General features: G+C 33.5%; 4 protein-coding genes across 8 annotated transcripts; 1 reads left to right on the top strand and 3 right to left on the bottom strand.

The window, feature by feature from the left end:
- Positions 1–2,712: 2,712 nt before the first annotated feature.
- Positions 2,713–5,098, bottom strand: LOC110618208. Its single transcript, XM_043957796.1, has 7 exons — positions 4,939–5,098; positions 4,499–4,651; positions 3,973–4,111; positions 3,765–3,867; positions 3,400–3,453; positions 3,110–3,207; positions 2,713–2,977 (listed from the first exon to the last, which is right to left on the bottom strand). Exons 1-7 carry the CDS (start codon positions 5,096–5,098, stop codon positions 2,884–2,886), a joined length of 801 nt encoding a protein of 266 aa, XP_043813731.1. The 3' UTR covers positions 2,713–2,883.
- Positions 5,099–8,782: 3,684 nt separating this feature from the next.
- Positions 8,783–13,465, top strand: LOC110617640 (probable aminotransferase ACS12). 5 transcript variants are annotated; one of them, XR_006351049.1, is made up of 7 exons: positions 8,783–9,649; positions 9,737–9,871; positions 10,512–10,672; positions 10,773–11,994; positions 12,300–12,572; positions 12,836–13,097; positions 13,166–13,465. XR_006351049.1 is itself a non-coding variant. In XM_021760567.2 (4 exons), the coding sequence occupies exons 1-4, from the start codon at positions 9,197–9,199 to the stop codon at positions 11,626–11,628; spliced, it is 1,605 nt and encodes a 534-aa protein (XP_021616259.1). In that variant the 5' UTR covers positions 8,783–9,196; the 3' UTR covers positions 11,629–12,116. The 5 variants fall into 5 exon arrangements, 1 of the variants encoding a protein (XP_021616259.1); XR_006351050.1 differs by having other exon boundaries at positions 12,875–13,465; XR_002488408.2 differs by having other exon boundaries at positions 12,836–13,465.
- On the bottom strand, positions 11,715–13,086 carry LOC110617641. The gene is made up of 2 exons (XM_021760568.2): positions 12,268–13,086; positions 11,715–12,020 (listed from the first exon to the last, which is right to left on the bottom strand). Exons 1-2 carry the CDS (start codon positions 13,084–13,086, stop codon positions 11,913–11,915), a joined length of 927 nt encoding a protein of 308 aa, XP_021616260.1. The 3' UTR covers positions 11,715–11,912.
- Positions 13,466–16,035: 2,570 nt separating the features above from the next.
- On the bottom strand, positions 16,036–17,735 carry LOC110616772 (protein PSK SIMULATOR 1). Its single transcript, XM_021759254.2, has one exon. The coding sequence runs from the start codon at positions 17,501–17,503 to the stop codon at positions 16,097–16,099; it is 1,407 nt and encodes a 468-aa protein (XP_021614946.1). The 5' UTR covers positions 17,504–17,735; the 3' UTR covers positions 16,036–16,096.
- Between the last annotated feature and the right edge of the window lie 5,297 nt (positions 17,736–23,032).

Genomic DNA, 23,032 nt, shown 5'->3' with positions numbered 1-23,032 from the left:
GTTGCTCACTCCCACTTCAAGTTAGACATACAGAGAGATAAAGCTTGTATGATATTTGAGAGAGAGCGTCATTGATATCATAGAAGAATACTAGAGTTTTTTCCTTTTTTATTTGTACCTTTTGAGGGTATTAAGGGTAATTTAAATGTTTGACTAAATTATATTTAAATGATTAACGGTGGAATTGCTTTGTAAGAATTTTTTGATGAAATTATAAAAATGAAGGAATATTTTAATTAATTTTATTAAACTTCAGGGAATGATAATGATTTGCTCTTAAAACAAAAACAAAGGAAGAGAAAAATTTCAAATCGAAGAATAGAAATCCGAGAAAACGATATTGAACTTTGCTGTATTTGCTTTGTAAAAAGGTAACTGTGACATTTCTCAAAATGGCAATTAGCAAGGAATCATATAAACTGAAGAAATGGAAAATTTTCCCACGACGGACAGCTATTGACTGCAAAACTTGATTCTCGACACTGCGAACGCAATCATAATAGCTTATAGTTAACAGGGCATATTTCAGTAAATAATTGCCAAGGGGTTTCTTCCTGGCAATTGCGTCTCATTTTGATCAAGCAAAGAAGAAGATTTCTCGCCATGCAAAGTGCTTCGGTTTCATCCAGCTACACCATCGATTTGAAAGGGAGAAGCAACGCGTAAAGGGAGTTAGATCCGGGATCTGAATTAATGGTGGTAAAGAATTTACAAATAAGACAAAGAAATAGCAGCGGAAGTGGTTGAATACGGAACTAGGATCTTGGGTTATGGTTTGAAGAAGAATAAAAGGTTCAATAGGTTGATTATTAGATGTAGTTTTTCTCTTTTTTTTTTTTCAAATAATAAATAGTATTTAATAGTTAACATTATAAAACTAATATTGAATGATTTTTTTTTAAAAATATCCTTATTTCAGCCAGAAAATAGGTTTGTGCAAGCCTAAATGTGGAGGGTTATTTTGCACAAAAAATGCAAATTGACTTATATGAACCGTGGTCAATATTTTAGCTGAACCTTTTTTCCACCTAATTTTCTTCATGTTGAAACTTCTTTGCAACTGTAAATCAGATTAGCAGAGGTATAAAAGGGACAGCCTTTCAATTAGTTAAGTACGGCCTAGTATATGAGGTGCTTGAAGGCCAAGATAATTGGGATCTAATGCTGCCTGTTGTTTTGTGAGAAGTAAGAACAAAAATAATTGGGATGTAATGCTACCTGTTGATTTGTGGAAACATTGAAGGTAACGTCCTGTCGCTTCCACATTGAAAATGATTACCACTAAGCCTTTGTAATTTGGCAACATTCTTCATCTATTATAAGGATGTCATTGGACTATTATTCGCTACTGCCAAGAGTTTAAAAACCATGTGAATGAAATAACCATGCATTAAACATAAATGGGGACAAACCATCTTACCTCATGTCCTGGATGAAGAGAACCTGGTGCATTCTCCTTTGAGCCCTCAATTCAGTTAATTGAAGTGTTTGCATATTAATAATAATGTAAAGTATAGCTATTGAAAATTTTGGAGCACTACAAAGCAGAAGTTTCAAGGAACTAACCTTAGCATCCAGTGGGATTTTGACCGAGAGTTCACATTAGAGTCGACTTTAGATGTTAGGGAGAGCTGGATAGCATTTCAAAGAAAAGCATAACAAAGTAAGGAAGGGGAGAGTGTTAATCTGTTCTGAAATTTGTTGCTTGAAAAATTCATCAAAAGATCATCAGTCAAACCTTACTAAATGCTTCTACTGGTGGCTCATTTGGGAACCTTCTATCATTTGGGAAATTACATTCCTAGGAAGAATAAAAAGCATGGTAACAAAGCAATCCAAATAATCAAATAATGAGGGAGCATAGGATGGATGACACAAATACCGTTTTGAGATTATCTGTAGAGTTCAAATATAGTTCCAGTACTTAATAATCACTAACACGGTAAACTATAATAGGCCAAACATGACTTTCATATCACCTTTTTCTTAAGACAGCAATCTTTAAATTTATCAAATGTTTCCAATTTCTCCTTCAATGCTGCAACAGGGGTTAATCTGTTCAAAAGCAATGTGACCTGTTTTTAAGTAACAAAATCTTGTACAACCTTATCATACATAATTAATATAAAAAAAAATGGGTACCACCAAATGAATTACGATTAATTTTACACAGGTATAGGACCTCTTTTTTCCCGGTGGGTGGGTGGGGATGGTGTAATTTGATGTTTGAGTTCTTTCTATCCTTTGATTGTTTTACTGGGTAAAGAGGTACCAAACAACTTACTGAAAGTAATACTAGAAAGGATATTGACAAGAACTTTAACATTAGCGTAGGCAATCAATCCAAGAACTGTTACCTTGTAGAGCTTCTGGTTTCATTCTGTGGAATAGGGCCAGAGTTTGGTGCATTTGCAGCCTGTAAAAAGGAAAATGATTAGCTTTGAACGATGTAAAACATCTCAATACCAATTTAGCTCAAAACTGTCAAATGTTGGATGTTGACATTTGCTTCTTCACTTACAATGGCAGATGCATGTTGCACAGCCCTCTCTGATGTCCTCAAATGAAACACCTAAAAAAGCCATGAAAAAGGAAGCGTGGACCATGAAAAAACAAGCGTGGTATACTTACTTCAATGACCCGAGACACTTACAGAAAAATAACACCTAAAAAGCACATGATGCATCTTTACTAATTACTTGAAATTCTGGCAGCTGTTTATTGCTCTTTTTTGGGAGGGGAAATAAAGGAGCCTCAAGAATCTGTCAAGCCCAAAGACATTTAGAACAGATCCAAAATCACACCTTCTACGTACACACAGTTCTTTTTGAAACTTGAATTTCCACAGAATTTAGAGAAAGAAAGAAGGAAGAAAACTCAATTCTAACTGAAAGTACAAACTTTTCTATTCAAGGGTCTTGCTCTGAAGTTACAAGTAGATTTTGCAGTTTGAATCGACTCCAAATTAGTCTTGGACCTGAAAATTGAGCCATGTAATAAACCAAGAGCAAATTAGACATATTGCAGGGTTCAAGGCTTCAAGACTCCTATGTAAAGTATGACTAAAACAAAAGGTAGATAACATGAGAATTGAAGAAATGAACGCTACCTGCGACTTTCTGCTCTACAAGCTGTTTCCAAATTAGGTTCTCTGGCAATTGTCGCCTTTGGTTTCGCAAATGTAGTATGAAAGTCAATTTGTCCAACCTGCAACATCAATCAAAGTCGGCACGAAATTTGCAGAAAACAAGGATAATAAAAGTTTAGCCGATGATTCAGCAAGCAGAACTCTGCACTTGGGAAATTGTTGAATACTTCTCATGGAAAATCAATACTATGTCTTCAAATTAAAGTTTGAATCTAGCCACAAGTGAGTACTTCTCAGGGCATATATCTGACCTTTTTAGGTCGTGCCTTTTGTAAAAGAAGTTCTCGATGCTTCAAAAGAGCAAGCTGCATAGCAAAATCAATCAGTATTACTGAGGCTTTGATTATTGCAATTGGTTAATGATTATAGCTACTGCGTTATAAAATACAGAAATGGGGAGCTCAGGAGAGAGTGCCCAGAAACTCTACATGTTTTACCACTAAAATGTTGATTTGCAAAAGCAAAAATAAAACAAAAAAATAAAATAAAACAAGTACTGATCAGTATCAATTTCAAAGATACAACATATGTATGAAGAGACACGATTCATGATTACTACAGAAAGCATTAATAAATCAAAGCCGCCATAATACTGAAGGAAAAAATTTTAATGCACCTTCCATGAATAACTAGCATCGAGCTTTTGCTTTTTGGTTGCTTGGGTTCCAGTCATAGACGAACTCTGTGAACACTCTTCAAATTTTACTGACTTCTGAGACCTATAAATTTGATTAAGAAAAGCAAAAGAAGTTACTAACTTGAAGATAAATAGTTAAATACTGACTATCACTAATCACATTGATACTCAAGGAAATAATAAATACTGTCTAAGTAATCGGTCACAGTGAATCTGTGGAGGGCGATTTTGCTTGGCCAACTGACTTGTCGTAGGATTCATGAAATTTGAATTTTTTAATGCAGGTGACTTAGTTGAGGATGTGGCTTCATTATATGATTCTGGTCCTGCAGTAATTGATGGTCATGAACTAGATGAAGATTAATGGATGAATTAAAGAATAAAATGGTAACATAATTACGCATCATTCATAAAATAAATTCAATGATAATCATTTGATCTCAGTGTGTACGCATCACCTGATGCTAAACAGATCAAGAAAATGCATAACATGGGGGGTTATGACCGTCTATGAAAACCAAAAAGATCAGACTGAAAAATTCCAACTGTCATGTCGTACAGTTGGAAAACCTAAGGGCCCATATGCTTACTCTGCCAAAATTCAATCTATATCATTTTTTAGAGGGTGGGTGACAGAAGACGCAAACATGTTCTCATCATTAATTAAAATGGCTAAAAAAAGAAAAAAAAAATCTATAAAGCTAAATGTGTACTTGATTTATTATCCGCTGAAGTTGTCTCAAAGTCCATACTAGTAGACAAGTCTCCGCTGGTGGGATTGGTGTTCTCAGTAGCTTTGCAAATAGAAGAGGAATTTCCGCTTTGTACTGGAATGCTTAGTTCCCAACTCGGCTTTACCTTTAGAGCTGAAATTATATGCCGAAATACAATTAGTTGGCATTTGGAAAGCAGTCAATTATCACGAGTTTCATAATTTATTTCACCAGCAACACACGAAAGCAAGAGAAAGTGCGCAAAAGAAGCAATTTTCAACTATTTTTCACTTCTCACAAGTACTTTTATTCTTTAAAAACGGCACTCGTAATCTTCCATTTCATTGCCTAAGAAACCAGATTCAGAAGCAAGCAAATCCAAAGTATTTTAAGAAAAGAGCTTTGATCGGACACAGCTAATATCAATGACAGAATCTTACGTGAGGGAGGATAATATCCTGTGATTTCAAACCAGCGCTCAGCTTCTTGAGCCTCGAAAACGGTTTCAGGCCGCGTGAAATCGTAGTACTTAGCTGCATCAAACTCGTAATCAATATCGACAACCTCAGAGAAAAACGACTCAATAAATAATGCATCCATGTCGAAATCCATAACTTGTTGCTCCTTCTCTGAAGAAATTATAAGGTCCTTAAAACTGCATTTCACACAACCAAGCGTCAGAATTTGCCGAATTCCTTCATCTGATGAAGCTAATGTATATTCGATTCCTATGCACCTGTTTCTTTCTCGAAAATGAATATTACGTTTTTGGCTTCAGAGGATAAAACCAGGGAAAAGTATTATGAACATGAGTTGATTCCTTCACTTTCCTTATTGTCTCCGTTGAGCTTACAGAAAATGTAAGGTATCGTTTATGGATTCATCATTTTTTTTATTCTCAATTTCTTCCCCTCTTCTCTCTTCCTTCTTCCCTCCCTAACTTTCTCGGGAAAGCGTGAGGGAAAGTTGTAATGATGCGGCTCGCAAGTCCACTAACCCTCTCTCCCTCCCAAAACTTTCCAGGAAAATGAGAGAAGGATATGGAGAAGGACCGAAACACCCTAATTTCTAGGCGGAGAAACGATTTTTGTGGAAGTGAGCAGCGATAATTACGTTGGATACAAATACGGTTGAAAGGGAGGGGAAAAACAGAACAGAGCAGAGAATGGACGTTTTATAGGTTCGGTGGCGAGTTGGACTTTGCTGTGGGAACTGTTGAACTGGCGGGTTAAGAGTGTTTGGTTTTTGTTCCTACTAGTGGTGTATATCCGCGCAAAAACTACTATTATATAGAATAATATAAAATTATTTTATAAAATAATATATATATATATATATATTTTTATGAATTTACTCCTAATATTTTCTCTTTCAAATTTTAAATTTAAAATTATTGGTTAATAGAGAATAAATTATAATATTTTATTTTATTTTTTAAAATTTAATATAATATAAAAAATTATTAATTAAATATATAATTTATTGCTATAAAATAAAAATATAAGTATGAAAAATTATAAATCCAACTAATATGTATGATTTTTAATTTTAGAATAAAAGATTTAAAGATCTCAAATCTTAATCAAATATAAAATTATGCATCAAGAAATTTAATTATATTAAAAAATTAAAAATTTTAATATTTACTATTATATATTATTAATATTCGATAATAGATTTTATTTCAAGAATTATTTTTTTATTAAGCAATAGTGATAGATAGTGGTGATAATAATAGTAGTGGTAGTGGAGAGAAAAATCACTTGAATTAAAGAATCACTTGAATCAAAGAATCACTTGAATTAAAGAATCCAACACTTGAATATTTCTCATTCAGTTTCTATCTATTTTAGTTGACTGTCAAACGGTGAGATTGATAGATAGAAATAAAATAAAAAAAAATTCAAAATATAAGCCAATTGAAAATAAAAAAAAATAGAATCGTGTCAAGAAAATTATGTTCTGAATTTTATATAAAATAAAATCTATAAAAATTATATAAAGAAAGGAAAGAAACTAAAATCATCACAATACTTAATATGATAAATTATAATAATTTAGATTTAATAATGTGGTTGTTCAAAATTTTTAATGCCTAAATGTATTACACAAATTATATATTTTATTTTTTATTATACCTTAATTATTTATATCTATTTATTTTTTTTATAAATTATTTAAAATGAATAAAATTTTAATTTAATAAAATTTTATATTATTAATTCTTTAATTATTTTACACTTTATTACAATTAATATTTTTTATAATAATTTTAATCGATTATATATTTATTTTATATAATTATTCATATAAGAGAAATAAAAATATATATTAATTAGATTATATTAAATATGATTTTAAAAAATTATCAAATCAATAAACTAATACTATAGTGAAATAGGAAAAACAAATTTACATAATATTTTATTATGGACTTATATATATTTATTTATATAATTATTCATATTAGACAAACAAAAATATATAACATTTGTTAATTAGATTATATTAAATATGATTTTAAAAAATTATCAAATCAATAAATTAATACTATAATAAAATAGTAAAAAAATACATAATATTTTATTATAGACTTTTATATATATATATATATATATATATATATATATATATATATATATATATATATATATATATTACAGTGATTTATTTTTATTATCTAAACATCTTTTTATAGGATTATTATTTAATTTTTATAAATATATTTTTAATATTATATTTATTATTAAAATAAAAAATACAATAATTTTTTAATTATTAAATACAATAAATTTTTATTATAATATCAATAATTTATTGATCTTTAATTTATGAAAGATATAATGTTTTATTGTGAATAATTTTTTATTGTTTTAATTTATTATTAAATACAATAAATTTTTATTATAATATCGAGCGTAAATAAGTTTTTCGACCTTTGTTTTTATTGATCTATGCTCATAATCAGTGAGGATTGTTATGAGATGATCTGTTTGTGTTTTTGTTTGCTCTTTCTTTTATGTCGTTTTCTAGTTTGTAGGTCTTAAAATTTATATGTAGAAATGCTTGGAGAAGACTTCCTTAATTTGTGAGTGTCTATCATCGAGAGAGAGTACATGTCTTGACCTGCTCTTTCTGATCGTTGCTATGGAGATTGCCTTCGGTTTTTTCACCAAGAGGTAGCTCTATTGCTTTTCGATGGACGTATCCATGGAGTCTATAAGCCAACCAAAGTTTTGGCAGCTGACCCGCAAATTTTGCCTCGATCCCCAAAGTTTCAGTTAGTCTCTCAGCCTCGGCATTTGTTTATGGAGCTCCACCATGCTCAACCCTTAGGCTTTGATGTCTTCCAATAGTGAGGTTGGCGAAAATAGTTGGGTGGCGGTAGAAGCGCGTGCCTCTTTGTTTTGTTGAGATTTTGTTTCCAGGTCGACAGCTTAATTTCTTTTTTGATTCTAGAGGCTAATTTACGCATTGTAATTTTTTGGGTTCTAGGAAATAGTGGGGCTTAATTCTCTGCTGTAATCAGGTCTGATACTGTTCCACTTTCTCCATTATCCAAATTTCACTTTGCAAAAGAAAAAGAAAAAAGAAAAAAGAAAAAAGAAAAAAGAAAAAAGAAAAAAGAAAAAAGAAAAAAGGAAAAAACAAAAAATTCATGGCCTATTATCATTCAACGGCATTGGCAATTTGGCATTTCCTCCTGCAGGCTGCGACTCTGAACTTGTACGTTTTGCCAGTACATTTACTATCGGCATTTCTTGCAGTTCAGCACAGGCCTAAAGTTGGGATGGTTAGCCCACAATAGATACTCACCGGGGATGAATATATTAGGCCCCAAAACAAAATGCCTGGCCTTTATCCTGATGTACATAGAAATTCGAGGCGAGAAAATAATATATGGGAATGGGATGGGCAAATATCCCTATATTATTTATTTAATTATTATTATTAAAAATCATAATATTTTGCATCACCGATTTAGGGCATATATTTCGCTTCATATTTAATATTATTATGTTGTGCTATGAGAGGTGTTCAATTTAGTTCCTTTCTAATTTTGTATTTAAGTTAATAAAAAAATTAATATTTTAATTTTAAAAATAAATAAAAATAACTCAAAATTTTTTTAATTGAATTAATTAAACTCCAGTAAAAAAATTAAAATTAAAATTAAAATTAAAATTATTTTAATAAAATTAAAATTAAAATTATTTTAATAAATATAATGTTGAAATTAAATATAAAACATTTTTCTTTTCTTTCTTCCCGCAAAGCCAGGGGAGCAGCAAAAGCAACATCCCAACCTTTGTTTTATGCTTTTATCCTCTTTTGTGTTGCCCCCGCTTGTCGTAGCCGCGGGAATATTTTCCTGTACAAAACACAAAAGAAGAGAGAATGAAACTTTGTTCATACTCGGGACATTATCATTTTGCTAATTACCACCAAACCAGTCACTAAGCTCAGCAATTAAAATTGAAAAAAAAAAAAAAAATCCAAATCTCTCATTCGATCAACGGCTCACAAAACCCTCAAATCTTCTCTCCGGCAAATTCTAAAATAGTACTTTGGAAGCACCGAATAATCAACCCCTCCCCCCCCCTTTCTCTTAACCCCCCAAGCAAGCAAACTTTCTACAAGCTTCACCTCACGGACCTCACGAGGCCTTCAATCCCGGCGGCTCCATCCGCCAAATCAATGACACTTACACAATTCCATGCCCTATCTGAAGAAGAGCATCGACCCCGGAAACCCACCGGAGCCACTGGAATGAGACTTATAGTGCCACTTCAAGGTGTAGTTCAAGGCAGAGGAGGCCTGATATTAGGTTCTCTAATACCTTGCGCTCTCGTCTACTTTTTCCATGTATACCTGAAACGACATCGTTCTGCCAATCCCTCTTCGAACCCTCCGTCGCCTTCCGCTTCATCTCCAGACCTTGCGCAGATCCCCAGGACGTCTTCGCGGTCCAACTTATCGAGCCGGGGTTCGTTTGGCTCTGGTCGGGCATCTATATCGACCCGGGCGATGTCCATTGCGAAGCCTAATGATTCCCCCTACTATATTGGGCTGGATAAGGTTTCGGGGAATCCGTATGATAGAACGAGTAATCCGAATGGGATTATTCAGCTTGGGTTGTCTGAGAACAGAGTGAGTTTTGGTTCTCTTTTTATTTTGACTTTGTTAATATTTTGCATTATGTTGTTTGGGTTAATTGGCTGTTTTCGGTGGTTTTAGTTGTGTCTAGATTTGATCGAGAACTGGATGGCGAAGCATCTGAGGGATTCTATACTGGGGACAGACGGTGTTGAGATGAACATTAATGGTATCGCGACATACCAGCCGTTCGATGGACTGATAGAGTTGAAAGTGGTAAGGCGGAGTAATCTTTTCAATTCTGATTTATGCTTGCGGTTATAAGTTTAGCTGCTTGTTCTGCCAATCCTGTATTCGCTAGCCTTTTGCTCCAATGAGCGAGGTTGATTAATTGATTTTGTTGTTTGAGGAGAACTCGAAGTTCTTGCTGCCACTATAACGTGGATTCCAGGTTAATTGAAGTCATCTGGTCGTTGATAATCCTGTTTTTTGTTGGTTAATCTAAAGAGCATATTATTGGCATCAAATTTCGTCAGTTGAAAATAAAACTTCAGTGCCAATATCAGTGTTTGTAGAGGTGTGTTTTGCTATTTGCTTCTAGAGACTATTCAGTAGGTGTGTTAATTGATATAGGGAACTGGGTTATTAGTTTTTGGGTATTGTCTTGTCTTAATAGTTTGTGTACCACTGGTGGTGAAAATAAATTTATTCTTTCGCAATCTCTTCACTTGGCTTGAGAATCCTAGGTTCTTTGATTTTGAACTTTTCCGTGTGATTTTTGTTTGTTTATCATTTTAAACTGCAGTAAATTGCCTTATTATGAATGTTGTTGCTATGCACATAAACCTGGTTGATAGAAATATGTTTATGCTGTTGTTTTTTCAATGATTTGTTGTATACATTCTGGATTTTGCAGGCTATGGCAAATTTCATGTCTCAGGTTGTGGGAAGAGCAGTCTCATTTGATGCATCACAGATGGTATTAACTGCAGGTGCAACTCCTGCAGTTGAGATTTTATGTTTCTGCTTGGCAGACCATGGAAATGCATTTCTTGTTCCAACGCCATATTACCCTGGGTATAAATTTATTTTTTTCTAACCCAGTGATGAAGTAATTAGTAAATTTAGCTTTTATTTAAAATTAATTCTTGAAGTTAATTAGGAAAGCAATCTGCAGATTTGACAGAGATATGAGATGGCGAACAGGTGTGGAGCTAGTACCTGTTCACTGCCGCAGCACTGACAATTTCATATTGAGTGTCACTGCTCTTGAACAAGCTTACAATCAGGCTAGAAAAAGAGGATCGAAAGTTCGTGGCATATTGATTTCTAACCCTTCAAATCCTGTTGGCAATTTACTGCCTCGCGAAACACTTTCTGATATACTAAACTTTGCCCAAAAGAAGAACATCCACATTATTTCTGATGAAATATTTGCTGGGTCTCTGTATGGAGATGGTGAATTTGTGAGCATGGCACAAATTCTCGAGGAAGAAGATTTTGACAAGAACAGGGTTCATATAATATATGGTCTCTCAAAAGATCTTTCTCTTCCAGGGTTTAGGGTTGGGGCTATCTATTCATACAACGAAAATGTCTTGACTGCCGCTAAAAGGTTGACTAGATTTTCTTCTATTTCTGCTCCAAGCCAGAGGCTGCTAGTTTCAATGCTTTCAGATGCAAGATTCATTACAGAATATATCAATACCAATAAGATGAGGATTAGAAAAATGTACGAGTTATTTGTTGAAGGTTTGACGCAATTAGGAATCAAGTATATGCAAAGTAGTGCTGGCTTATACTGTTGGGCTGATATGGGTAAACTAATCCCCTCTTACAGTGAGAAAGGGGAACTTGACTTGTGGGATAAGCTGTTGAATATTGCTAAGATCAATGTAACTCCTGGTTCAGCCTGCCACTGCATAGAACCAGGGTGGTTCCGTTGCTGTTTTACTACTTTAACTGAAGAAGATATTCCTGTAGTCATAGAACGGATCCGCAAAGTTGCAGAATCTCGTAAATCTACTGGTTGAATTATAACCTTGAATAGGAAACTTTTTTTCAGCCTTAATTCCCTATAGCATTGCTATATAAGAGAGCACTTCTTCAACAATCTACATGGAGAATTTCGAGCTGCTGAGTTGATGAGAAACTTAAGTTCACATTTATGAGAAATAAGAATTCAACATGTGGTTACATCGGGGAAGTTATATAATGAGTATATCCTTTCAATTGGAAGTGGAAAGCTCTAACAAATTGGTAGGAAAGCTTCATGGAGAAAACTGAATGCAGGGTGATTCTGAACCGCAACACTTTGCTATATTAGCTTCAATTTTGGATGATGCCTCTTCCTCTGCAATCCTTCAATCATTTTGATGCCAGTACCAAAGACACAGCAGGTGAAAGCTTTCCCATTTAAGAATTCCTGCCGCAGGTGTAATCAAGTGAGAGTGAAAGTTGCTTTGAGTTTCTTGTAGAAAATAACAGATTGATAATAAAATGATTTTTTTATTTAGTTCAAGATTTTTCCAGAAGATGGTTTAAAATATATTTGCTCTTTGCTTTCATTGGCTTTTCTATTTCTATCCTTAGTTGTTTAGCCATAGTATTATATCAGAAATTAGTCTGCAGCATTAATGGCACAAAAAGGGGAGCACAAAAATGAGAGATACCATTGATAGATTCTGTTTTCCCATTTGAACAGCTTGTCTCTGGTAACTCCTCCGGCTCATCATTATCAATTCTCCTAGTGTTGGTGGCCTCTTTGTCACGACATTAGTGTCACTTTCATGATCAAAAGTGCTGCTCTTTAGCTCTGGAGGCGTGTGGGAGCTGTTTTTGGAGTAGGAGACCTTCCCAAGGAAACCAGAATTGGGTGGATATAGCGGAAAGAGACACTCCAAGAAAGAAGCCCCTGTAAGGCTTGCAATGGTTTCATAACTGCTGCTGCTTGTGCTGCTTTCAGTGTCAGAAGCAGGTGAGGAAGGGTTTTCTAACTGGTCATTGATGTCATTTTTTGCGAAAGTTTTTGGCACTGGTACAGTAGTGGAAACTGCTGATGACAATACCAGGCAATTTGCCAAGAGAGAGGGTGCGGAGCTGAATGAATCATCAGTTTCATAACTGTGTGATTCAGGATTTAAGTCAAAGGTTCCTTTTTCTTTATTCCTGTTATTGTCGTTGCCGCCACTCTCCTCATTGTTGAAATTGTAAACATTATGATGATCGGAGGCTTTCCAGGTTATAAGTGCCGACTCTGTTGATGACTGTGAGAAACAGGATAGAGGCTTTCCAGGCTTTTCCTCCCAGTTGAAAGGAACAGAGGCAACAAGCCTGACTGGAGATGGTAGAGCTAGAGCAGTAACTGAAGAAACAACAGGTCTCCAGCCCTTCTTTGCTACCCCTGGCCTTTCCTCCCAGAGAAATGGAATTGATGGTGGTTGCCTGATGTGCCTTCTTTTCGAGGGTTCTACGACTTCATTCTCTTCCATTCTGAGAATAGGTATGAGAAGCTATGATCATTCCATGTATTGCATCCTTAACTGTTCATTTTCTAACATATTTATATAGATATATGGCCGGAAGTATGGTTACAGAGGTGTGTTGATTTGTCACTAAAACTCTGCCTGCTAACCGCACCATGTTTTGGAAAGAGGAGATTAGGCGTACCTGCTCTCTCTACTTTCATAGACACTATTGCCTTATGGTTTTGGTAAGAGTTTTGGCCAAAATCGCCACTCAGCAATGCCCGGCGTTTTTTTTATTTGGGCCATAGAGCAATGACCCACTTACTATTATAATATATGTATATACATTATTTAGTTCCTTTAATTTTAAAAATTTATACTAGATGGTTCCTCTTATCAATACTAAGATAGGTTAACATTTTAAAATTTTGTACTAGCTGGTTCCTCTTATCAATACTAAGATAGGTTAACTAATGTTTATTTGACAGAAAAGAATAAAAATTTTGATTAAAAAAATGGACTAAAGTAATTAACTCAAAATTTTAATTAATTACCACATTCGTTAAATATTATATTTATCTAATTTAGAGGCCAAGGAGGAGGTAAAGACACCAGCCTTATTGAATGGGAAGGGAGTAATACCCAAGTTTCATAACAAGGGCCCAACGAGTATTTAGACAGACAAATTATAACCCTTGGCCTCTAGGCGTCGTGAAACTGGGCCTGCCCTTCCCTTGATGGACAACAAATTTCCAATATTCCTTTGATCCATTCCGCGAAAAGGGTGGTCGGATGGGCTGATGATTCAAAAGAATAGGGCTTAATCAGCACCAAAACCAAGCAAATCGGATGACGTTCGACATATTCTGCTCGATATTGAAAAGCCCGGACTCCAGAGTACTGTCAAGTAATCGGTACCTACTGGTCTATCTTGGATGGTTTAGGCTGTGAAGATTTAAAACTTAACGTTTTAACTGGTGTTACCCAGTTGGGTCAATGTCCCAGCTTTGGACCACACGCCATTCTGTTTAGGCACCTTGTAAGGCTGGTTATTTTCCCCCAAAATGCTACACATGGACGCGCCACAGTCGAGCTTGAAATTATAATTGATTTAGTTCAAATTAAAACCGATTAAAATGGATCTAGTAAATCGAGTTGAACCCAACATTTGAGCTAGAAAGCAGTCCTTTAAAAAAAGTTAATTGTTGAATTTATCAGAGTTGGGTCAAACCAAAACAAAATTAAGAGAGACCATGTGATTTGGTTTCAACTTCTCCTGAGTTTTGAATTGAGATCGACTTAGACCAAAACCGATGACCACCTTAGCCACACATATGGGATGTATATCCAAACTTTCGGCGTGGTGTTTAATAAAGACCTCCCTCATCATATTCTAAATTCATATATAATTTATCTAATTGGATCTCCTGTTTTGAAAGCAGTTCAGCTTTGATTGCCCAAAACTTATTATATAATAATAATATTGGAAAGGATATATCTGAGGTGGGCCGAAAAGGATAATAGTATTGTGGGGACTGTGAAGCAAAAGGGAGAAGTGTGGGGACCTTTTTTAAAAAAAAAGGGAAAGAAAATTAGAAGGCACCATTTTTGAAGACATGAGCTGTAAGCCCAAATGAAATAAAGCCATAAACAAATGAAGAAAAACAATGCGATGATAGGTGTGGTGTTTAATCTTTGTATTAATTTAGAAACGTCAACGGGATGGGAAGGGACGGAAATCGCGCATTCCATGGCTTTCCGGAATTTTTTTTGTTGGCAAATATACAGAACATGCTATAGATATAAATTTTAAATATAATTTTTTTATATCTTTAAATATAATTTGAATAATATATATAAATTTTTTATTTAAAAATTATAACGTTTTATATATTTGAATTTATAAAATAAATTAAATTTTTAATAAAAAAAATAAATAATCATTGAATGAGTTATGAGGTGAGGTGAGGTGAGCTCTTCATTTACGCCTCAAACAAAATCAAAAGGAGATAGAGTGAAAAAAAAAAAAAGATTAAATTCCGACCGGACGGAGTAGATCCGTCCAATATATATGTTAAACAACGAAATTTCTCGTCTTACTAAGAAATTTGCATGAAAAAATTACTGTTTGGTTTTTATAGTGTGTGAAAATTTATTAGATAATTTTTTAAATTTAAAAAAATATATTAAAATATTTTTGACATCTTAAAAAAATCTATTAATTAATTTTTCTCTTAAATTTTTTGTTATATATTTTATTATTTAATCACTATAATTTTAAAAAATTTATTAATTATTTTTTAATATTTTTTAAAAATTTACTAATTAATTTCTTTATATTATAAATATTTTTTAATGATTAAAATTAATAAAAAAATTAATTAATATAATTTTTTAACTTTCAAAAATATTTTAATATATTTTTTAAAATTAATAAACTAATTAATAAATTGTTTCATATTATAAATACTAAATAATAATTTTCCCTTTATTCTTTTATTTGGGTATTGGAGAAAGTCTATCTTCGCATGATGATAGATTGGTGCTAATTGAAAAGATTCCTATGTGATCATAGAGTAGTGTGACCTCAAATCTAATGTATTTGGAGGGCCCATTGAGAATTGATATATTGAACTGCTTCTCTATGTAGGTTAGTAAATGACTTTATATCAGAAAAAGCATTTCCATGGAAAATTAGAAATTCATAAACTCCATAACCAACCACACAACTTCAAACAGAATCTTGATTCTGTTCAATTATATTAGTATTCAATAATATTCAAAGAAATGTTTTCACATGGCTGCATATAATTATATGATTTGAAAACTTGAGCATTGCTTGAAAATGAAAGATTACTGAAATCATATCATGTACATAAACATCTATATTGCCATATACAGATCAGGATGAAAACAATCCCTCAAAGATCTGAAACCCAGTTCAATCTAAAGATCAAACATGATTAATCTTGGAAACAAAAATTTAGAAAAAAAAAAAAAAGAAGAAGAAGAAGAAGAAAAGAAAACATTATTCCTAGCTGGAACTCTGTGAATTCAAGAGTCCGTTGAAGTTGGCGCATTCAAGTAAGGCATTAGCAGTCATCTCCCTTTCGAACCTCCATATATAATTCAAACCCACCAAAAGTTCTGTAATGGCAGCTTCTGTCTTCTCTTTGTTAGCAAAGAACAGCGTTTGCAAGAGAAGAACATTGGTTTTTGGCAACAAATTTTGCTGCTCAAAGCTCCTTTCACTTTGCCATCTGATCATATTATGTGCTAAAGGTGATAACCATCCTAGTATCCTCCCCAAAGCGTCTCGCCATTCTCCGGCGAGAACTGGATCGCTAGCCGAGAATCCCACACCTTTCAATCTAGCCCTTAGCGAAGACCTGATACTGTTTGGTAGCATGGAATAGAGATCATCTCTTGCATTCACACCAACTAGTTGCGGTGACTTGATCATCTTCTCCATGACTATAATCAGATTCGCGTAGTGTAGAGCTAAAGCTGCCGCACCAAGTGTGGTTTCCGGTGGCTTTAGGAGCTTGGAATTTGACTCGAAGAACCCATTAGCCAAATATTTATTTCCTTCAAGGTTTGGGCTCTTTAATGGCCCTGACACAAAGCTACAAGTACTAGGGTTTTCAGTTGGGTGGACAGTTGCAGACGCTGAGAGACTGCGCGGTAGAGAAGTTGGGTGCCCATGACTTATGCCAAATACTACCTTTATCCTTGCTAAAACAGTGAAAATAGACCTCACAAGCATCGAGAGAACACCATCGAAGCTTCGCTTCCAGAGGGACCTCTCTTTCAGATACTTGACCTCTTGTCTCTGCCAGAAAATCTTCTGCTGAAGATCCACAATCTTCTGCTCTTTCATTGTTGACTCATGTTCACTACACTGCAAGACCTTCCTTAATCCATTCTCCAGTATGGATAGCTCCTCCATTTCTTTGTATAGCGTGGCTGTGATGGTCACGTACCTGTCCATCTTCTTGTTCTTAACTTCCATTTCTTTGCAACTGAAGACCCAGCAATTAGGATCGCGGCCATAGTTGGCAAACTCATCGAAGAGACGTTCAAAACGGCACAAATTGGAATCTTCACATCTTTTGCTCAATCTAGAGACCGCTTTAGCAACAAGCCTTAGATTCTCAACCATTTCTGCGCACGCGAGGCCGAGAAGGAAAGACTCATGGTTGGAGACAATCTTTTGAACTCCTTCGATGGAGATGGATTCATTTCGCAAGCGAATTATGTTCTCATCGGAGAGGGATTGCCATAAATGGAAGAGCTTGGACATAAGACCGGCGATCTCAAAAGCTAAAACTCCGACGGTGGACTTCGTCGAAGTTTTTGGTATGGGCGCAGAGGTTATGACTGAATCGAAGCTGTGGGATATTGCAGTTTTCACTTTTATAAGCCAAGTTTCAAGAGCCATGTCGAGTCTTTAACTGCAATTACGTTCAAGAAATTCAAGTGGGTGGTGAGTATTAGAGTTGATTTGGTGGTTGGAAGTAAGGAAACGAGAGAAATCTAGAGGAAACAGAGGGAGAAATAATTGAAGAGTGGAGTTGCAGAGAGATAAGGATGAAAGAGAAGAGCAAGAAAAATGCAAAGCTTGGAGTTGAGAAGAGCAATACAAATAGCACTCTCAAATAGCCTGACAACAATAAGAAGAACAAAACAAAATAATAAATAATAAAAAAAACCCAAAAAAAATGAAATAGTAACACCAACATCCACATGCACTCATAGTGCTTGATGGATTATATATATATATATATGAAAAACTTACCTAAATAAGTTTAGGGTAATTATAAATATAATGTAAATATATGAATTTTATTTGGGTTCTATTATTTATATATATATGATTTAAAGTAAGCTTCAATATTATATTATTTAAAAATTATAACGGATGCTATCTAAAATCATAATAAAATCTATTGAAATTGTAATATATTTTTTTTAGTAATTAAATGGTACATTTGAGTGCAATTTCAGAAATTTGCTTAAATTTATGCAAATCAACATTATCCCAGTCTTATTCAAAGAAAAAAACATTATCCCAGTCGGTAAAAGGATTGTGTTTGGATGCTGAGGAACACTTTTCCTCGCCTTAGATGCTATTTCTTTCCATGCACATTTGAAGGGCAAAAGGTCATATATCATTATTGGCTTTTTCCTTTTAAACTTTTATAAGCTATCTTTTTCTATAGATTATATGTTTGTTTTTGTATGAATTATTGATCACCCAACAAAGTTTTTTTTTTAAAGATATGAAGGAAAGAAAAGAGAAAAAAAAGGAAGTCATAGGTTTTTTTTCAAGATTAGGGAAATGCTTAATTATAGAATAATGAAGGCTTGGAAGAAGCCTTTGATAGTAGCAAAAGAAAATGTTTGAAAGGAATAATTTGGGTGGAGTATATATATGTACTTTGAGATGGAGAAATGTACTCAAGTTCCCACTCTTAAAGATGGTGATTGCAGTATTGCCTTAGATCTTCAATGATATTGCAGGATTAAATGTTGGCTTCCAACATCAAATATCATATGGGCGAACTTAGATCTTCTCTGTTGGTTCAGACATGATTAGTCATATTAGTTTAATTTCATATATATCATTTAATTATATTTAACAAAAAAAATTAATTGAGGTTTTAATTTTTTTTTAAAAAAAATTAAATATTTTTACAGAATATTGTGGGTAGTCATAAAATCCCATCAATTAATTTTAGATAATTTTTTTTTATTAAAAATGCTAACCAATTTATTAATTATTTGTGGTGTGTATATATATAATTACTTTAACTCATAAAGTTTTCTAGATCCACAGTTAGTTGGACCACAAACCATTGGCTGTGGAGATGTGCCAAATGTTTTTGAGTGGCCATGTTCAACAAACATTGCTTGTAGTCAAATTTCTGGCATTGGTGCACAATAATAGGACCCTTTACTGATTAGTTTGTATAAAATGTGCTACAGGGCTGGGCATGTCATGCATCAAAAGTAGAGGAAAAAAGTTAATGAGAAACATACACACTTTCTTTTCAAAATAAATTGATTAAGACTTTGATTATTAAAGAACCCATGAAATAAACCAGCTTTAATGTGTACATAAATCTCTAAATGCTTGGATTCAGAAATGGCCACTTGACAAGTTGTATCAAAATCTCTACCATCGATAGATCTTGAAGTTCATATTGGGGAATTAAAAGGGGTTCAATTTTGACTAATGGGGACACAAGGCAGAGATGGGTCTACACATGCAGAATTACAAATAATAATGTGGAGGAAACTATGCTCTACACAACCATGCATCACTCATTCACACCACATGGCTCAGTGTTGGGCAGGCACAAATTTTTTGAGACTGACATTTGAGGATTAGTAAAATTAGAAGAGGAGAGGGAGAGGGAGAGGTTTCCAATTGTTATTATTATTATGATATTTATGGAAATAAAGTTTGTTTCTTTTTTTATTTTTTTTTTAACCTTTGCCTACCAATGGAAGGGCATTAAAGGATGCCCTTTGTTTACTTGTCGGACCATGAATAAGCAGCTGCTCTACATTTCCATATCTTGATGAATGTGCCCTTTAAATCAATTGAGTATGGCAACTCTCTATCTCATTCCACACCCAATTTGCCTTTGTTTATTCTCATGCTTTCTGTCACTAAACCCTTCACGTCTATAAAGTAATAATGACACCACAAGAATTTATCAAGGAGGCCTAGTGGTGTGGGGGAGGGAGAGAGAGTTAATCTATTGTTTTACTCTAATTAATTTCTTAATTAATTAATTAGGGAGCACTTCTAAGCCATTTTGGTCTGTGTTTCTGTGGTATTATTTTTATACTAATTCGTTTAGTTTTGCGATCGTAGTTGTGGTGTGGGCAGAGGCACAGGGATTTGCAGCGATTGATTCAAGAGATTTTTTGATAATTAATATGCTTGTTTTGTTTGCATGGATAAGAGAACCAACCCTTCAAGATGAAGAATCTTTGGTAAAAGAAGCCTCCCCCATATACTTGGCTTTGGCACTGTGTGTTCAAATCTGGACATTTGTGATCCCATTAATGACTATTTATATCAAAAGTAATCAGATTCAGTGATTTTAGTTGTATTTTTGAGCATCATCCTTTTTCGTTTCTATAAACGTAGATTAGGTTTGTTTTTTGATTGATCCAGTTCAAGTCAAAACAATTTAATTAGCTGCTTAAACAAAAGTTGAGATTTGGATATAATTAAAAAAATAATAAATTAAGGTATTAATTAGCATGTCTTTTTCTGCAGGTACAATGTACCATTCTATTCTAGACTTGATTTTCAAATGCTAAGAAGATTCTTGATTCCATAGCTGCCAAAATATATATATCTTAATACATTATTGGTTCATGGATACAGGATCAAATCGGTGAATTGACCTATTTTATGTATCTTTATTTAAGCATATTTACTTAGACAATTAATTAAAAATTCCAATTTAACTGGATATATGTGATCTCATCTTCAAATTTGAATACCATTTACATCAATTTGGTCAAGAAAATTCTTATTTACGCCAATAGAATAGTAAAGCTTGATATGGGTGAGAGAATATTTTATGTTTAATATCTGAATGGAACCAATCAATGGGGTTAGTCCATGCGGGTGAATCTGACTCCTACAGGTGCTAGCAAGCGAGCATGCTGGCTAGCTTTAGAGTGCTACGCACACGCAGCCTAGCAAGCACTCAATCAAGCATGAACCATGATGAGCCCTGAGGAGTTGAAAGCATAATTATCTAAATGGTGGTACTCTCCAGTCATAATACGGATATGGGTACACGGTATGCCAAATATAGAATATGTAGGAGATAAACATGTTAACAAAAGATCGAGAGAATTGGGTAACTATAGTTGAAGGGTGAGAGAGAGAGAGGGAAAATTCCATTTTAATGGAATAGGGGAGTGATGCAATCATCCACATAATACTGGACTTTATGTGGAAAGTGTTGGTGAAAATTGGCATCATCACTGTATATGTATAGTTAGAGGCATGAGGTTAGGTTTAATTATGGGTAGTGTTGTATGAAGACCATTCTCATCCATATTTAGGGGTCAAAGCTGAATTCTTTCTTTCATGAAATGCTATATTTTCAAGTCAACTCATGAAAAAGCTTCATTCTTTTGGTGAGAAATTTATATTTTATATTAACCCAAATGTACCCATTTCATGTTAATTAGGTATCTATTTGTATGCCCTTTTTAAGAAATTAAAGGATCTATAATTTAATTATCTAATATCTATTTGGTGAATTAAATTTGTAAATTATAACTAACTTTGTAAGTTGATTCCAAATATATCATTAAAATGAAAATCCAATCAATTATTTAAACAAACCATAGGATCCCAAACAAAGTGATCTAATATTCTAATTTTTAAAATAAATTAATTTAAAGAAATGATGATCTCATGAATGTCAAAACCATTATGTATATATGCATATAGAAGAAACAATGTACAATGGAAACACCCTTTTCTTTATCAATGTGTTGTCACTTTACTTGCCTTGAAAAAGCTTAGAAAGAAAAAACATTGATCATGCCCCTTCTACCCTTAGAAGGAAGGAAAAAATTAAAAATAAAAAGCAAAGAAGAAAAGGAGGGCAAGAAGAATTCAGATTATGTTATGACTAGTAATAACTTTTTCCCCCTTTTGGATATTTTTTATCTACATTTGACTTCAAATGAAATTTAATTAATTGGGTGATTCAATTGGAATTGAGTTGATGTCATAAGACTTCTCTAACTAGCAAAAGCCAAACGAGTTGACTCATGATAATGCATCACGAAGGTTTTGGCCCCATGAGGAGAATTCCAGAAGGCAATTGAAGAAGAAGGTAAAAGAAAAATGAAAGGCTAACTTCTTTTTCAACAAGGAAGAAGTTGATGGGGACATCGATCAATGAGCATTACTGAGATCCCACTATTAAGTGGTTTTGAAAATTTGGACAATCTTAAATGGGTGACTCTGTTAATTCCAAAAAAGAAAAAAGGTATTAACCAAATATAAATAATAAAGAAACCAAAATTGAAGTATTGCGCATGAGAGGGGCAGACATAATATGCACTATCTTTCATCAGAAATGAAGGGGAAGTGTTCCACTTTTGCTAGACATTCCTTGGAAGAAATTGGTCCCAAAGCCAAGCCCAAGCCTTGAAAAAGAAAACACTTCAAAAAAAAAAACTCTTAATAGAGAAAGAGGTGGGAATTGGGATTTTTTTCTTTTTTTCTTTTTTTTTTTTTTCAAATTAGGTCTTAAGCTTTGGGTGCCTATGTATGGCTATGGCTATTGATGAATTATGCCCACGTGTGTCATCATCATTGTACTACGTACGTGGTAGACCAAATTATACTATGACACCCACGTGGGGGCGTTAGGCCCAGGCCCATTTCTATTTTCTTCAAAACATTTTTATTTTTACTTTTTTACTTTTCTTTGTCAAAGGATAGTCATAATAATAAAAGAAGGGGTTGGGTGAATAATTCAAATCTCTATGGCATTGAACACGAGAAACACCATATTTATTCATCATGATTTATAATTCATTTTTTTTATAGGCATCATGATAGTCGGATCTTTCTCTACTATATACTTCTTTATTACTTTAACTGCTTCGATCTTGTAAATTTAGATAATAATAATAATAATACTAAACACAGATTTTTTTATTTTAAATAAACATTGGTCATGTAACATTTAGCTCTTAATTTCTAATTTTTTTAAGTGAATTTTAATATCTAATTTTTTATAAACAAAATGTAATTATTTAATGTTTATGTGTACACATGACTTGATATATATGTTTTGACTCTTTCTATTTCACTTAAAAATTTAGAAATTTAATAGTTTTGTTTATATAAAAAAAAAGGTTATAATTAGGAGATTTTGAAGGTTAAATCAAATAAAAATAAAATGTTTGT

This window comes from Manihot esculenta, chromosome 6 (assembly GCF_001659605.2).
Source record: "Manihot esculenta cultivar AM560-2 chromosome 6, M.esculenta_v8, whole genome shotgun sequence".
Lineage (NCBI taxonomy): Eukaryota > Viridiplantae > Streptophyta > Magnoliopsida > Malpighiales > Euphorbiaceae > Manihot > Manihot esculenta.
This window is presented reverse-complemented; position numbering and strand designations above follow the sequence as displayed.

Coding starts and splice junctions, on each gene's coding strand:
- LOC110618208 (XM_043957796.1), bottom strand. CDS start 5,098: ATGGATGCATTATTTATTGAGTCGTTTTTCTCTGAGGTTGTCGATATT. Junction 4,112..4,498: donor TTCAGCGGATAATAAATCAA/GTACACATTTAG, acceptor CAATTACTGCAG/GACCAGAATCATATAATGAA. Junction 3,208..3,399: donor AAAAGGCACGACCTAAAAAG/GTCAGATATATG, acceptor TTGATGTTGCAG/GTTGGACAAATTGACTTTCA.
- LOC110617641 (XM_021760568.2), bottom strand. CDS start 13,086: ATGGAAGAGAATGAAGTCGTAGAACCCTCGAAAAGAAGGCACATCAGG. Junction 12,021..12,267: donor GAAAACAGAATCTATCAATG/GTATCTCTCATT, acceptor CACCTGCGGCAG/GAATTCTTAAATGGGAAAGC.
- LOC110616772 (XM_021759254.2), bottom strand. CDS start 17,503: ATGGCTCTTGAAACTTGGCTTATAAAAGTGAAAACTGCAATATCCCAC.
- LOC110617640 (XM_021760567.2), top strand. CDS start 9,197: ATGACACTTACACAATTCCATGCCCTATCTGAAGAAGAGCATCGACCC. Junction 9,650..9,736: donor TTGGGTTGTCTGAGAACAGA/GTGAGTTTTGGT, acceptor CGGTGGTTTTAG/TTGTGTCTAGATTTGATCGA. Junction 10,673..10,772: donor CCAACGCCATATTACCCTGG/GTATAAATTTAT, acceptor AGCAATCTGCAG/ATTTGACAGAGATATGAGAT.